The 14,718-nt window shown below is 53.2% G+C and overlaps 1 protein-coding gene across 2 annotated transcripts; it reads left to right on the top strand.

Moving 5' to 3' along the window:
- Positions 1-738: 738 nt before the first annotated feature.
- Positions 739-13,500, top strand: MYORG (myogenesis regulating glycosidase (putative)). Of its 2 annotated transcripts, none has more exons than XM_065047046.1 (2): positions 739-889; positions 8,229-13,500. In XM_065047046.1, exon 2 carries the CDS (start codon positions 8,366-8,368, stop codon positions 10,400-10,402), a length of 2,037 nt encoding a protein of 678 aa, XP_064903118.1. In that variant the 5' UTR covers positions 739-889; positions 8,229-8,365; the 3' UTR covers positions 10,403-13,500. The 2 variants fall into 2 exon arrangements, with proteins under 2 accessions (XP_064903118.1, XP_021150661.2); XM_021294986.2 differs by lacking the exon at positions 739-889 and adding an exon at positions 3,312-3,786.
- Positions 13,501-14,718: the final 1,218 nt, after the last annotated feature.

Here is a 14,718-nt window from a genome sequence, read left to right as displayed (position 1 = left end):
CCCGTCACCACCAGCAAGCTGGAGAAAGCGTGCAAGGAAAAGCTCTCAGAGCATAGTAACACAGCCAGAAATAGAAGCAGTTGTTGATACTCGTGTTTGTCGGCTTCGCACTGGGGCTGCTTAGGACGTGCTTCCTTTTGCCAAGTTATCCAGAGGAACTGCCATCCATCTGGGATGCCGAGCACAGACATGGGCTAAATAAGGAGGGGCATTTGAAAGCACTGGATAATTAGTGTAAGCATGAGATGCTCTTCTCTGACTGAGATATGGGAGCACAGCGGCAGCGGGGAACACTACCCAGCAATTTCCACATGTGCTGCAGATCTTAAACGCACAGAGCTGTGGTCCTTGGGGCAATGATGCTCCAGCACAAAGCCAGCCGGGGCTCCATGTCCCCACGGGGCAGCACCACTGCCACACCATGCCCAACCCAAGCAACACCCCAACCCCGGCCTGGGGCAGGGAAAACCCCATGAAAACCCCATCTGCCGGCGGCTAGATGAGCCAGAGCATCCCAGCACCGCCAGTGCCAAACCCCAAGTGCCCCCAGCACAGCTCTAGGGGTACCTCCATGCCCAAGTGTCCCCGGGCAGCGGCTCCAGCCCCTGCAGCGGCCCCACCGCCACCCACCGGGGTTTGTGCTGCGGCGGGCGGGGGCGAGCGGGGACGAGCTGTAGCACATCTCCCTGCGGGGAGAGGCGGGCCGGGGGGGCCGGGCTGGAGCTGCAGGCGAGGGGGGGCCGGGGCGGGGCTGGAGCGGGGGCCGGGGCGGGGCGGCGGGGAGCGCCCAACCCCGGAACCGCTGCGGGCAGCCGGGTGCGGTCGGTCCCCGTCCGCGGTGCCCCCGCCGCGGTGCCGCACGGAGTCCAGCCATGGCCCGGCGCTGCCGGTAAGTTTGCGGACTCCCGGGGCTGCCCGCCGGAGAAGGATGCAGCAGCCCACGGGGCAGATTCTGGGTGTGCATCCCCGGCATGGGGGGGATGACCGGGTCGGGGGTGCGGGCGCTGGAGACGGGTCTGGGGGTGCCCCGTTCCGCAGACCCCAGGCTGCAGCCGGCAGCGGGGGCAGACAGCTGCCTGCGTGCTCGGGGAAGGGCCCGCGGGGAGCGGGGTGTCCGTGCAAACCTGCACCCTGACCTTGGGGTGCGAGTGTTTCGTGCTCCGCCGTGTTGGGGTCGCGCAAGTTTTTCTTGTGACGGGCAGGGGTTCTTGCCGCCCGGAGAAGATTAAGGGAGCCGGAAGACACGTCCCCGGATCCCCTTGCAAAGTGCGGCTTTCACTTATGCCACTTAACAGGTGTTTTGACAGTGAAAACTTCAGCAGATGGATTTACACAGCCGGCTGTTCAACATGCAGGGTCGGGTTTGAAGTGGTTTCTGGGACAGCCCCTCTGTCAGAAAGTGCCGCCAGCAGCGACGAGCAGCCGAAGCTGTTTGAGAAAACACAAATCCTTCTTTCCCTTTTTCTCTTTTCCTCTTGAGAAACTCGTGATGCCCAAAGGGCAAGTGCCCAGCACAGCAAACACCTGCAGCCCGATGGGGAATGAGGGTCAGGGGGTTGTGTCTGTGTGGCCACATGCAGAAGAGCTGCCAGGCAGCACTTAAAGGGATTGATGATTACGTTTGGCCTGAGGCTGTCCAGCATCATGGTCTGTTGGATACAGATGGAAACCTGGGGTCCTGAGTCTCCAGCCCACCTCCATGAGCCACCCACAGCTCTCTGGAGCTGCTAGCACCTGGAGTTTCATGGTGACTCTATGGCTGGAAAATCGCAGGGACCGTGCCAGAGGGATGTGCTTGGGTTTCCATTTCTTTCCCATATCGCATTGTAGTACTCGGGTGTTGGGGTTGGTCTCGTGTTTCAGTCTGCCTCCGCATCCGAAATACTGAGCACTCCCAAAGCGCTGAATCAGCTCTTTTAGAGAGGATTTGGGGTGAGATAGGGCACTGGGTCTCACTGTGGGGCAGTTTGTCTTGCAGGACAGAGATGAGCAGGAGTGAGATGAATGCCCATGGGAGCACCAGGGAGAGAGGCTGTTGGAGTGACAGAGTGGTAGATGAAGCACATCTTGTACCAGTAGGAACCGGGTTGGGCAACCAAAAGACAGCAGCAAAGACACCAAAATCTTTATAGCTGTGTATCTTCTGCGGCACACATGGCAAACGAAATAAGCTACTAGCGGACATGCCAGGGTTCCATACACTACTGTGTTAGCCCCATGTGCCACGACCCTGCCTGGTGCTGGCTCCTTTGGTGGGATTGATGAAGTTATTGCAGTTATCACTCTTGTTTCTTTCTTTTTTTTTTTTTTTTTTGGTCAAAGATTTCTATCTTCCTGGCATGCTGGCACGTGGAACTGCTTGTATTTGGTGGTTTGCTTTCACTGTGGTTGGGCATGAGCTGACTGATTTTAAGGGATGACTCTGAGAAACACTGACCTCACAGGTGCCAAGGCTCAGGGTTACCCCATGGACCACAGCTTTGGGGCTTTGGCTCCCTCAGGGGCTGTAGGACACAGGTGGACACAGGGATGTCCCCAAAGGGAGAGCACCGCAGCTTTCTCTCCCATGTATTTGATGCACTTTGATACAAATGGACCAAGAGAGCTCACTTTGTTTTCAAGTCTCTGCAAATCTTTGTGGCTTGGACAAATTCGGGTGCTGTGATGTGCCTCCAGGCAGGGGAAGGAGAGAGCCCTCAGCCGTGGTTTAGTCATGAGCCAGCAGCACCACCAGCATTGTTACAGTGAGAACCCAGCTTATTAAAACTTCATCTTGCTAATTAGCACAGGGCGAAGAACAAAGATGATGTTGTAAAGGGGGAATTGTAAGGGGTGTTAAATATTAAGTCATCTGCTGCCAGAATTGACTCGCAGCGGCTTTTTTGTACTTGTGGTCAGACACTGAATGGGGTGTCTAAATGGGTTTGGAATATCACTTGACACTGATGGCTTTAAAGGATATAACTTGGCTGCAAAGTGCCAGTTCCTACAATATAGGTGAAAGTATTTAAGGCTGGGCAGAGCTAATGCTGCAGCTTCAAAGCTCCTGTCTGAGCTTGCAGATGGAGCGAGGTGCTGGCAGTGTGTCTGTGCTTTGCAGATGAGCTCTGTATTCATGGGCCCGCCCCCTGGAATTGGGGTTTATCCTTTGGGTGCCCAGTGCTGTTTAATCCTGGCTTACAAACCAGCTGGCAGCAGCAGGGCTGCTTGTTTCCTTTTGCTCAAGGAGCCTCGTTACTCTGCCGAATTATGGTTCTGCTTAAAACCACAAGATTTGTGGAGGTGAAAAAAAAAGATACAAACTCTGGTTTGTTTTATATTTTGCTTTCTGCTTCTGGAGAGTCTGTGAATGCAGGAGCGTGTGAGCCTTTGCTGGACCATCCCGCTTACCTGGCAGGGAGGTGAGATGCCAGCCCGAATCCTGCGCCTTCAGGACCTGAGGCTTGGTGAAACTCGTCCCCTTTGTGCCGCTGTGATGTCTGCAGCATCTGCCTTCTGGCCGGGCCCTGCTGCCTCGGCACACCCCGGCCGGAGGGCTGGCGGCTCACACGTCTGTCACGGTGCCTGAGAAAACACGCCAGTGACGTGCTGGGTCCCTCCTCCTGCCCGCGGACACATGCTGCCCGGGGCACAGCCAGCTCGTAGCCCCGAATCACCCCCGTGTGATGGAGAGGATGGAGTTCCTGGGGTTGCGGAGATGTAGCGGTGCTTATTTTTTGTGTGCTTAAAAAGCCATCTGTGGTGGAGCCAGGCGGCAGGCAGGGATCCCCAGGAGGTGATGGACGGGTAAGTACCAGCACTGTGCCCCCAGTGGGATGAACCGCATCCTGGCCAGGGCTGTCTGTATCCAACACCCGGGTGCTGTGGGGAATTTGCTGCCGTGTCCACCACGGGGACAGCAGCCCCAGCAGCAAGCGGCTGTTGCTTTGCAGGAGGTGCAGAGATCCCCCCCATGCAGTCTTTCCCCAACCCCCTCAGGCGAGGCAGTATGTCAGTCCCTGCTGTGACCGCAGTGGGGACAGTGGAGGTGGGGGACCTCCAGGAAGGAGGCACTGTGTCACCCCTGCCTGACCCTGTCCTGCTGCCCTGGCTCAGGGTCTGGGGCTCTGTACCGCACACATTATCCCCAGGGGTGGCTAGTGCCCCATGGGGATAAAGCCAGGGCCCCGGGTGGTATTAGGGGGATGCTTGTGGGTGGCTCCGCAGGGCTGGGGGAGGAATTGGTGCCTCTGATCTACAGGGTGTGGGGAGGCTGGTGCATGTGAGGAGCACCTGAGCCCTGTGCCAGCACTGACTCCTGGTGCCCCTGCCTGTCCCACACGCTCACATCAGCACCAAGGAGCTGGAATGGTGTTTTCACCATTTATGACTCTGAAAAGTTCCACAGAGAACTCCAGTACTGCTGCAGACCTCTCCAAGGAAAATTAACCCCCAGGAAGGGTTTTCTTATCTCTTATGTCAGGTTTACAAAGTCCCTTTTGTAGTGCTGGTCCACCCTGGGGGTGCAGAACAGTGCCAGGGCAGAGCACATGGAGGCTTTTTTGCAGAGAAGTAATTTCACCCTTAATTTACCATCGTAATGCCCTGATATTTTATGGGGTTGGAAATGCCTCCTGGTGGAATCTGCGGTGTTTCCTTAGTTCAACTCCTGCCAAGATGTTTGGGGAGGCAGCAGATGCACCTTGCACTGGAGGGGAAGGTTCCTGGTATCCCCATGTGGGAAATGGGTGCATGTCCCCAACACAAGCTTGGCCCCCATTGCAATTCAGACTGGACTCTGCCAGGGTGATAGGGACCACCTAAATGTTATTGACCCTCTTTAAAGGAATGCCCTAATTGCAAAGTCACTGGGGTTAGTGGTGCTGTGGGTCTCGCAGCCCGTGGTTAGCAGCAGTGTTGGTAAAAATAGAAGCGGCCAAAAAATGGATTTTTATTTTTGGTCTGTAAAGTGTGTCCTGCTCAGATGTTTAGCTTTCATCTTGAGTTGAGGCAAGATGACTCGCAGCTTCTACAGAACGGGAAAAAAAAGCTTTGTTTTGGGTCAGCTGGGAAGCTCCAGCACAGCAAGCTGCAAACATGCTGTTTGGCTTTGACAGCCTCTCTTCCTGTTTTCTTTTCTTTCTTTTTTTTTTTTTTTTTGAGGAGTTAAGGGTCACCACAATGTCATCTTGGATCCAAATGACAAGTTTGCATTTAAAAAAAGAGTCAAAGCAGGCTTTGCATGAGCAGGCACCTCTGCAGGCTGTGACTTGCAATGAGAAGTGGCACTTGTCTCTGGGGAGCTTGGGAGACTTACCTCTCATCTGGGATGAGGCCAAATCACCAGCTGAAGAACAGTACGTGTCGCTAACAAGGCAAAAAAAGAGAGGGGCCAATGGGCACAGAGTGAGGTCCTGTTTTCAGAGACCTCCCTGGCCTGTTGGTGCTCTGGGCGATGCCTGCAAACACCCTTCTCAGCATCCTTGCTGGAGTGGTACCCAAGCAGATGATGTCCATCAGCCCAGGGCAGCCACAGGGATTTGATCCTGGCCCATACAGAGTGACCAGGCAGGATTAAATCTGCCAGCTGGGACACTCAGCTTGCACATCCCTCTGAGGCAGATCAGCATACAAGGGCCACAAGAGGCTGCACAACCTTTCTTTAAGAACACATTACTGGCAGCAGCAGTGACAGCTCCTTCATGTATGTCATGAGCTCCAGCCCATGGTGGGGAAAAGAAGCAGCCTAAAAATAGAGTGTCTTTGAAATAGTTCATAAATAATAAATGGGCCTCCTGAAAGGGAAGTGAAAATCCAGAAACTTCCCGAAGCCTTGGGAGCTGCTGTGTTGCTCTCAGTTTTAGGTGGAGGTAGCCAGTCCTGCTGCAGCAGGATGAGCCATTTCTCAGGCTTAAAACACTAACTGAGAGCTGGGAAAGAGAGCACCATTTATTTCTTTTTTTTTTTTTTTTTTTCATAAAATGTGAAAACTTTCTAGAAATATTTTCCCAAATAATTTGAACGTCCTGCATTTTATTTTGTCCCCCCTTGTGCTTTGCAGTCCCCAGATAAGGCATGCATGAGACAGAGGCGTGCCTCTGGTAGGGGTAGGTATTTGCACTTCCCTCTCTGGCATCCCAAAAATCCCCAGTGCCAAGAGAGAGGGAGCTCGTTTGGGCTCAGCGTACCCATCTGTATTTCCAGAAGTGTCCTGCCACTTGTGGCTTTGCTCCGCTGCGCTGGTTTTGGCTAAGACCCTTCTGCAAACCTTCCTCCCCCGCAAGCCCGGTACTGTCCTGTGCTGTGTCTTGTTCACCCTGAAACCGAGGAGGGGTTGATAGAGGGGATGAGCGTTTATCCCACGCACAGCAACTTGCCACCACTGTGTCCTCTTTGCCTTCATTGCCCCATTTGCTGGGCTCAGCCAGCCTCACATCACGCGTGCTGGTGGCTGAAGGTCCCGTTCCTGGGGTGCAGGAACCAGCTCTGGGTAACACAGTCGGGGTTTTTGGAGTCACCCTTGTCCCGTGCCGGAGCTCCCCGCCAATGAGCGAGGGCTCTCTGGGACTTGGCCATGGGACAAGTCGTTTAGCTAAACCCGTTCAGGCTAATCGCTTCCTAATGCTGCCATAATCCCATTTAAAGCAACTGGCAGCCTAGAAAGTTACCGGCTCCCAGGGGAAGGTTGAAATGACTCGGCCAGCAATGAAAAGGTTCCTCCAGCTGCAATGTCTGACAACAATACATGCTTCAAGATGAATATAAAACGCTGTTTTGTTGAGCCCATGCCCAGGTGTTGCTCTGGGCTTATACCTGGGCATCGCCATAGTGGAGTAGCAAGGTTTAGATGATGCTCAGACGCCCCTTTCTGCTTTGCTCATCCTTTTTGGGAGGAAGATTTGTCCAAGGTGCAGAGGACGATGTACTCCGGCTTGTCACACCTGCAGCAGAGAGAGGGTTCAGTATTTCCTTTTGGATCTTCTTCTTCCTTTTTTTTTTTTTAAAAAAAAAAAAAAAAAATAAATAAATAAACCAGCCACATTAGAGAGAGTCCCTGCAAGAGCTTTGTTTGTGCCTGAAAAGAGTTTGGTCTTTGGTTGTTGTGGGTTTTTTTGTTTTGTTTTGTTTTGTTTTCCTCCAGTTTGCCCAGAGCCCGCAGGCTTGCAGCACCAGGGCTTGGGGAGGATGTGATGTGCCCATGTTCGCTGGCGCTAGGCAGGTACCAGCCAGCTGGTCTGCAGCTCCTCTCCTTCCCCTGCTCCTCCTGCAGCCGAGTTTGTTTCTCTCTTTCCTGTGTCCTTACTTTACTTTTCCCCTCTGGATTCCCGACGCTGTGCTTGGCTGAGCCCAGCCAGCCTGTGGCCAAGGAAAAGCCTTTAAGCTCTTGGCACATCCCACATCCCCGGGGCCTCGCAGGGAGGAATGGGCTGGAGCTGCAGCACAGCCAGGAGCTGTGGGGGATGGAGGAAGAGCCCTTTGGAGGTCCTGCACTGCTCACTCCTAACAAAATTAGCTTTTCTTGCACCTGGAGCTGTTGCAGGGGTCTGCATGCATGGCAGGAGCTAGCTGCTCTCCGCCCACTCAGGTCTGCTGGCATGGTACCTCCCACAGCCATGCTTTGCTGCACAACACACCCCCTACATGCCCCCCAAAACCAGCCATGAGACAAGGTACCCCAGGCCCATTTGGCCATCCAGGGGCTGCAGAGAAACTGTGATTTACCCACCTTCTCTGCAAAGTACCGCACAGCTGGAGTTGCTGGGGCATGTTGGGGACAGCGAGGGGATGGTGCTGCAGATAAGTTAAATCTGCCAGGGAGGCACTTTGAGTAGAATTAGGAGCGGCTGCCTGTAATTCATTATGTGGTGTCTTTTGTCACTCTTAATTAGCCATGTCCCACTGTCAGTGGACTTGATCCAGCCCCTGCTCATCCTCCTGCTACCTTCTCCCGGTCGCTGCTTCTGCCTCACTGGAAGCCTTACCCAACAACAACAACAACAAATATGGCCTGCTTTGGTCCTTATTGCCCTGGGGTTGTTCTCTCTGGGCGCTCAGGCCGTTCTCTGCACCAGTGGCCTGCCCAGGGTAATCGGAGACGGTGTCTGGTACGGGGTGTACAGCACCTGGCACGTCGCAGCCCAGCAGCTGGGGGCTGGGGCAACTGCTGGGTTTGAGCCAGCGAATGGATGGCAAGGCATCCCTTGATTCAGAAGTTCTCCTGACACTATTTATATCCTCCTCTTTTTCAGAGACGGACAGGTGCTCTGGGACTCAGTGGAGGTGGGAACTCCCCTATCAGTTTTTTTCTCCTGAGAGGCCCAGACTTGCCACAAAGAAATCTTCCTTCCCACTCCTCTGCAAAAAGCTCTAGAGAAAACAGAGCACCATGTACACCTTCCTGCCCGAGAACTTCACGCCGGTGAAGCAGAAGCCCGCCAAGGAGCTGAGGCCCATGCTCGGGGCCATCTTGCTGGGCCTCGTCCTGTTCATCGCCGCGGTGGTGGCCTGGTGCTACTACACGGTGTCCCTGCGGAAGGCGGAGCGGCTCAAGACGGAGCTGATGGACCTGCGGGCGGACGGCTTTGTCATCAGGAACCAGCATGGGGAGGTGGTTTTCCGTCTGGCCTTCCGCTCGGGCAGCCTCGACCTGGAGTCGTGCTCCAAGGAGGGCGAGATTTTGAGCTGCACGCGGTCGGGCCGGGGGCCGCTCAACTTCTTCATCCAGACGGTGAAGCCCAAGGACACGGTGATGTGCTACCGCGTGCGCTGGGAGGAGCTGGCGGCCGGCCCGGCGGTGGAGCACACCATGTTCTGGGAGGACGCCCACTGGTACGGGGGCTCGGAGATGAGCACCCAGCACTGGCCCATCCGCCTGGCCGGCTACCAGGAGCCCGTGCCCTACGTGACGAGCGACGTCTACTCCTTCCGCGACAGCTTCGGCGGCATCCTGGAGCGCTACTGGCTCTCCTCCAAGGCGGCGGCCATCAAGATCAACGACTCCGTGCCCTTCCACCTGGGCTTCAACGCCACCGAGCGCACCCTCTTCTTCCAGGCCCGCTACAAGGACTCGCCCTACAAGCCGCCGCCGGGGCAGCAGCCCTTCCCCGAGCTCAGCTACCGCGTCTGCGTGGGCTCCGACGTCACCTCCATCCACAAGTACATGGTGCGCCGGTACTTCAACAAGCCCTCCAAGATCCCTGCCGAGAATGCCTTCCGATACCCCATCTGGTCCACCTGGGCCCTCTACAAGAACGATATCGACCAGGATAAACTGTTGCGTTTTGCTGAAAAGATCAAGAAGTACCGTTTTAACTGCAGCCACATTGAAATTGATGACACATACACACAAGCCTATGGGGACTTTGATTTTGACCCTGTCAAGTTCCCCAATGTAACAGAGATGTTTGCAAAACTGAGGGAGGATGGCTTTAAGGTCACCCTATGGACTCACCCTTTCATAAACTACAACTCCTCCAATTTTGGGGTGGGGATTGAGCGTCAGCTGTTCATCAAGGAGCCGTCGGGGCGGCTGCCGGCCATGGTGGAGTGGTGGAACGGCATCGGGGCCATCCTGGACTTCACCAACCCAGCAGCCCGGGACTGGTTCCAGAGCCACCTGCGCCAGCTCCGACACAAGTATGGCATTTCGTCCTTCAAGTTCGACGCAGGCGAGACCAGCTACCTGCCCAAGCAGTTCAGCACCTTCCGCCCGCTCTCGGACCCCAGCATCTGGTCGCGGCGCTACACGGAGATGGCCATCCCCTTCTACGAGCTGGCCGAGGTGCGGGTGGGCTACCAGTCACAGAACATCTCCTGCTTCTTCCGCATTATTGACCGCGACTCTGTCTGGGGCTACGAGCTCGGCCTCAAGTCCCTCATCCCCACGGTGCTCACCATCAGCATGCTGGGGTACCCCTTCATATCTGCTGACATGATTGGGGGGAATTTTTTCCCCAATAAGACAGATGGGGCAGTGGAAATCCCTGACCGAGAGCTGTACATTCGGTGGCTGGAGCTCTCAGCCTTCATGCCCTCCATGCAGTTCTCCATCCCACCCTGGCTCTACGACAAGGAGGTGGTGGAGATTGCACAGAAGTTCACAGAGCTCCACGAGTCACTGGTGGCCCCGCTGCTGCTGGAGCTGGCTGGGGAGGTCACCGACACTGGGGACCCCATCATCCGTCCCATCTGGTGGATCTCACCCCGTGACGAGGCCACTCACAGGATCGACTCCCAGTTCCTCATTGGTGACACCCTCATGGTGGCCCCTGTCCTGGAGATGGGCAAGCAGGAGCGTGACGTCTACCTGCCAGCGGGCAAGTGGCGCAGCTACAAGGGGGAGTTGTTTGAGAAGACCCCGGTGCTGCTCACAGACTATCCTGTCGACCTGGATGAAGTTGCCTATTTCCTCTGGGTTTCCTAACAGGATCCTTCATCAGTTTTGGGATAACTATGCCTTACCTAGGACTTTGTAACAAATAATAATTTTAATTGCACATTTTGTTTGACAATGGGGATAAGGATTGGAATTAAATAGACTTAACTGTCCTTGGGGTAATCTTTTTTTATTTGGAGGCAAGCTGAGCTTTTTTTCAATTTGGGGCAGGTAGGAGACTCCAGTTGGGTTACCATGGGCAGAATTTTCCGTGTATAGGTCAGGAAGTAGTTGTCAGTCTGTCTGCAGACGCAAGGTAAACCAAATACTTTTTTGGTTCCCAAGGATCTGAAGAGGTGGAGGTTGGTTAATGCCAGTGGGAGCATTTCTGGTCTCGTGGGAGTGTCCAGCGCTGGGCTTGGGGGTATGTGAAGTGGGAGGGTTGCTACAGCACAGCCTGCCTTATGTTTTATAAGATGAAAAAATATTTAAAAGGCTTTTTTTAAGAGCAGAAAACAAATTAGAGATACATATATATATATATATATATACACATATATTTTTCCCTACTTTGATCTAGTTGGCACTGGACTAATACTTGCCCCATCCTCCCGCTTTCCTGGGTACCAGGCAGGCCAGGTTACTTGAATTATGTCCAGGTATTTTAACTGTATGGGATGCATCTCACTTGCTGTGGCAGCTGCATCCCACATCCTCACCCATTTAACACCCACTGCAAGGCACTTGCCTGTGTGTTTTGCCTTGGGTGTCAACATTGCCTTTCCTAGAGCAGAGCTGTCCATACCAGCATGCATCATTAGTCTTTTTAAAGGACTTACGGCCCCGCTTCTTTACATGATTATCCTGCCAATATCATCCTTTTTGGTTTTTAAGGACAGTTGAGCTTTCAGGTCTGTTGCCAGCAGAAGGACTGCGTGGAGCAAAGTGGTTCTCACAAATTACGTGCAGCTCTTCCCTGGGAACAGAAGGTTCCCATGAGTGGCACGCGTTTTGGATTGACAGTGACGTTTGCTGCTAGCCGGCTTGTTAGTGGGTGGAAAACACAAGCTTTTGCACTGATGGGTTTGTGCCAGCGGGTGTTCTCACCGCACCCGCGGAAATGTTCTCATCTACCATAAGATTAAGCTAATATCAATCTCCATCTCAGGTTGCAGTTAGAGGTGATGATTTTGTTGAGGGTTTTTGTGAAGCAGCCCTCCTCTCTCCCCAGGAGGGCACATTTGGTGGCATGATCCTGTGCCCCAAGTCCCCAGCAGCCATAATGGAGATGCAGAAATGTCTCCCAGCTTTGTAATTTAGTTTTGTGCAGGAAGATGCATTTACAGAGAGCCGTGGGCAATCTGTGCTCTGAGAAAGAGCAAACAAGACTGAAGCCTGGCAGCCCTCCACCCCAGGGCAGGACCTTCTCGGCTGTGCCCTGGTTGGGAGTGCATTTCAGCCCCTGAATTTTTAATGACCTCTGCAGAGTTGAACTGCATTGGCTGGGAAGGTTTGGGGCACCCTGCCCAGGTGACAGTGAACCAAGGAGAGTTCAGCATCTGCAGGGTTTCTCGTGGGATTTTGTCTGAGCACGGGTCTGGTATGAGCCTGTCACCTGGAGAGATGGAGCTGTGTTTTGGGTAGGGTTGGGTACCAGTGGAGATCATTCTCAAAGCCCATCCGCTGCATTGCAGAGGAGGCAGAAAAGGAGATGTGCTAAACCTGGGGTTTGTGATGGGATCCAGAGTGAAAATTTAGGTTTGAGGCAAATTCAGAAGTGCTTTCATAGTTAAGAAGTGAGTAAGTCCAGTTTGATGGACTCTTTGAAGCGTCCCTTGTGGTCTGAATCTGCCCTGCATAATTTGGTGTTTCAGGCTCAAAATGCAATACAAGGGAGCCCTATAGGTCCCTGCCCAGCAGGAGAACAAGTGTGTCCCAAAGTCTGTTTCTTGTGGCTTGTAGATAAAAAGGACTCAGGTTTGTTCCCCGCCATCAGTACAAACAGCAGTTGTGTTACAAGTTACAGACACCTTCTGGCAAAGAGGTAATCCTGAAGCCCTAGTGTCAGTCATCAGGACACTGACAGGATTTGGCCTTTTGACTAGAAGGTGGAGGTGAATGATAGAATAGTTTGGGTTGGAAGGAACCTTCAAAGGTCATCTAGTGCAAACCTCTTGGGTCTGATCACAGCCTGCAAGGAGGACAGGGTGCAGAGGGGGCCTTCTCCAGTGCTAGAAATCCATAAAGGCTCTGTGGGGCTCCACCTCTCCACTCTCAGCCTTTGCTTGTGAAATATGTGTCCTCCCTTAGCATGGGGGTCATTGGGTGGAGAAGATGCTGCTGCACAGCTCAGCCACCAGTGAAGATGAGGGAACATGGGCACAGGACTTCATGGGAAGGGTTCCAGAGTGATTGCGTCTTCTCTGCTGTGCCACTCGCCACATTCCTCACTAGTAAGGGGTGAGGCTACATGAAGAGAAGCCCAGCATTCCCATTACTATTCCATTATTATGAAAATGGAGCAGCCAGATGAGTGCCTTCCGTCCCCTTGTAGTGGTTTCAGGCACTGTAAGGAAGGTCACAGAGGAAATACCCTGTTAGATACACCGTCCTTCTTTCCCTCCCCTCGAAAGAAAGGATTTTATTATCAAAGTTTTAATTTTCTTTTTATTTAACTAAATAAATGGGTAAGATTATAGAGTGCCCTTATTTTTATAAATGCTATAGCTGTGGCATAAGTTGTTGTGGCTAGTCAGTGCTCAAGCTAGGAGAAAGATAAAGCTGTTGGGAGGACATAAGGGGTGATGCTGAATGATGGGTAGGCATCAAAAACAGGGTTTAGTTTGACTCAGCCAAGGAAAAGCCCCGAAAGAGGTTTTGTGTTTTGGTTCAGCCTTCAGCACCCCAGCCCATGGCTGATAATGGCTGAGCAGCAGTTCAACATGATGCCCATGTGATTGAATTTTGAAGCTTGCACTGTCATGTACTGGGTTTTCTGGATGCTTGTGTTTGCGCATGTTGTCCTGTGTCAGACTGTAATGCTGGTGGGTTTGTTTTAACCACTTTTCTAATTATTAATTGTTATGAAAACGAAACTGTAACATGAATCACCTTGATTGATATAAAACTTTGGAAAACAAAAAGAAGTTTGACTATGTCCATCTGTACCAAGTATGTGGGGCCAGTGGTTTGGGCAGATTTGGGGCTTTTTACATCCAGACTTCAGCAAAATCAAAGATGAGACTGTGGCTTATTTAAAGCTTGCAGCTTTGATGTATGTCTTAAAAAGAGGAGCTGGCAGCCCCTCTGCTCTTCTGTTTGCAGTGGTGCCAGATGGGGATGTGGACATGAACCATTGGTGTGGGTCACGGATCGCCCTGCCTTGGGTCCCACCAGTCAAAGGAATAGCCATGTCTCAGGGCTGGCCTGGAAAATATCATGTCCAGGCAAACCCTAATGCTGCGTCCACCCCCAGGGACCAGACCATCTGCACCCGTATTCCTGATGACATCCACCCAAAAAGTGACCATTGACACTGACTGGGGAGGGCTTGCTGGTCCACACTGCTCTCAGAGGACATGCACTTCGGGACTGCTTGCAGGTGCTGAAGAAGAGGAGCTTGCTCTTGGCTTCCAGTGGGCACTCCAGACCGTCCATCTTGGCCCTGACCGTCACTAATGCTCCCGGGAACGCCCTTTCTAGATGGGAGAGATGGCTGGGAGGGTACAGAGTAACATTTGTGGCTGTGGGAGTGACAGAAATGGAGTGTGTGAAACTTGTTTGGGACCCTGCTTTGCCCCATGCCACCCCCTCTTCCCCACACGGTGTCTTTCCTGCCCTTTCAATCTGTTACTGTACGAACCACAGCCTGCCTTGGCACCACTAGCACTGACCAACACATGCAGCTTGGCTTGAGGGATGAGAAGGACTTCAATTTGCTCCTTTTGCAATAAATTATACATTTTCCCAACGCTTTGCCTTCTCGCTTGGGTGCAAACATCATCCTTACACTCAGCTAATGTTCAACAGGGGGTGGGGTGAAGCTGGTGCTGATTGGAGACCTGCAGGCAGATTGGCAGTTTGCAACACCTGAAGTCTTGCAGCAAATCCTCAGTAACACAGGAGTCCTCCCTGGAATAAGGTGGGTTTGGTTCTTGGTTTCGGTTTGCATCCTCCCAAAAGCAGGTGCTGTGTGCAGGGAGGGTGCGTGAGGCTCACTGGGGATGTGGGGATAGTGAGCAGGGTCTGCTCTGTGCTGGTTCCCAGCTTGGTGGGAGTACTTGGAAACACGTCCGTGGCTGTGTATGACACAGGGAGGAGTCTTAATGCCGAAGTCCAAACCCCAGTGGGGCTACAGCAAAAGC

The sequence above is a fragment of the Columba livia genome, chromosome Z, assembly GCF_036013475.1.
Source record: "Columba livia isolate bColLiv1 breed racing homer chromosome Z, bColLiv1.pat.W.v2, whole genome shotgun sequence".
NCBI lineage: Eukaryota > Metazoa > Chordata > Aves > Columbiformes > Columbidae > Columba > Columba livia.
The sequence above is the reverse complement of the archived record's forward strand: the minus strand, read 5'-3'. Positions and strand labels throughout refer to the sequence as shown.

Coding starts and splice junctions, on each gene's coding strand:
- MYORG (XM_065047046.1), top strand. CDS start 8,366: ATGTACACCTTCCTGCCCGAGAACTTCACGCCGGTGAAGCAGAAGCCC.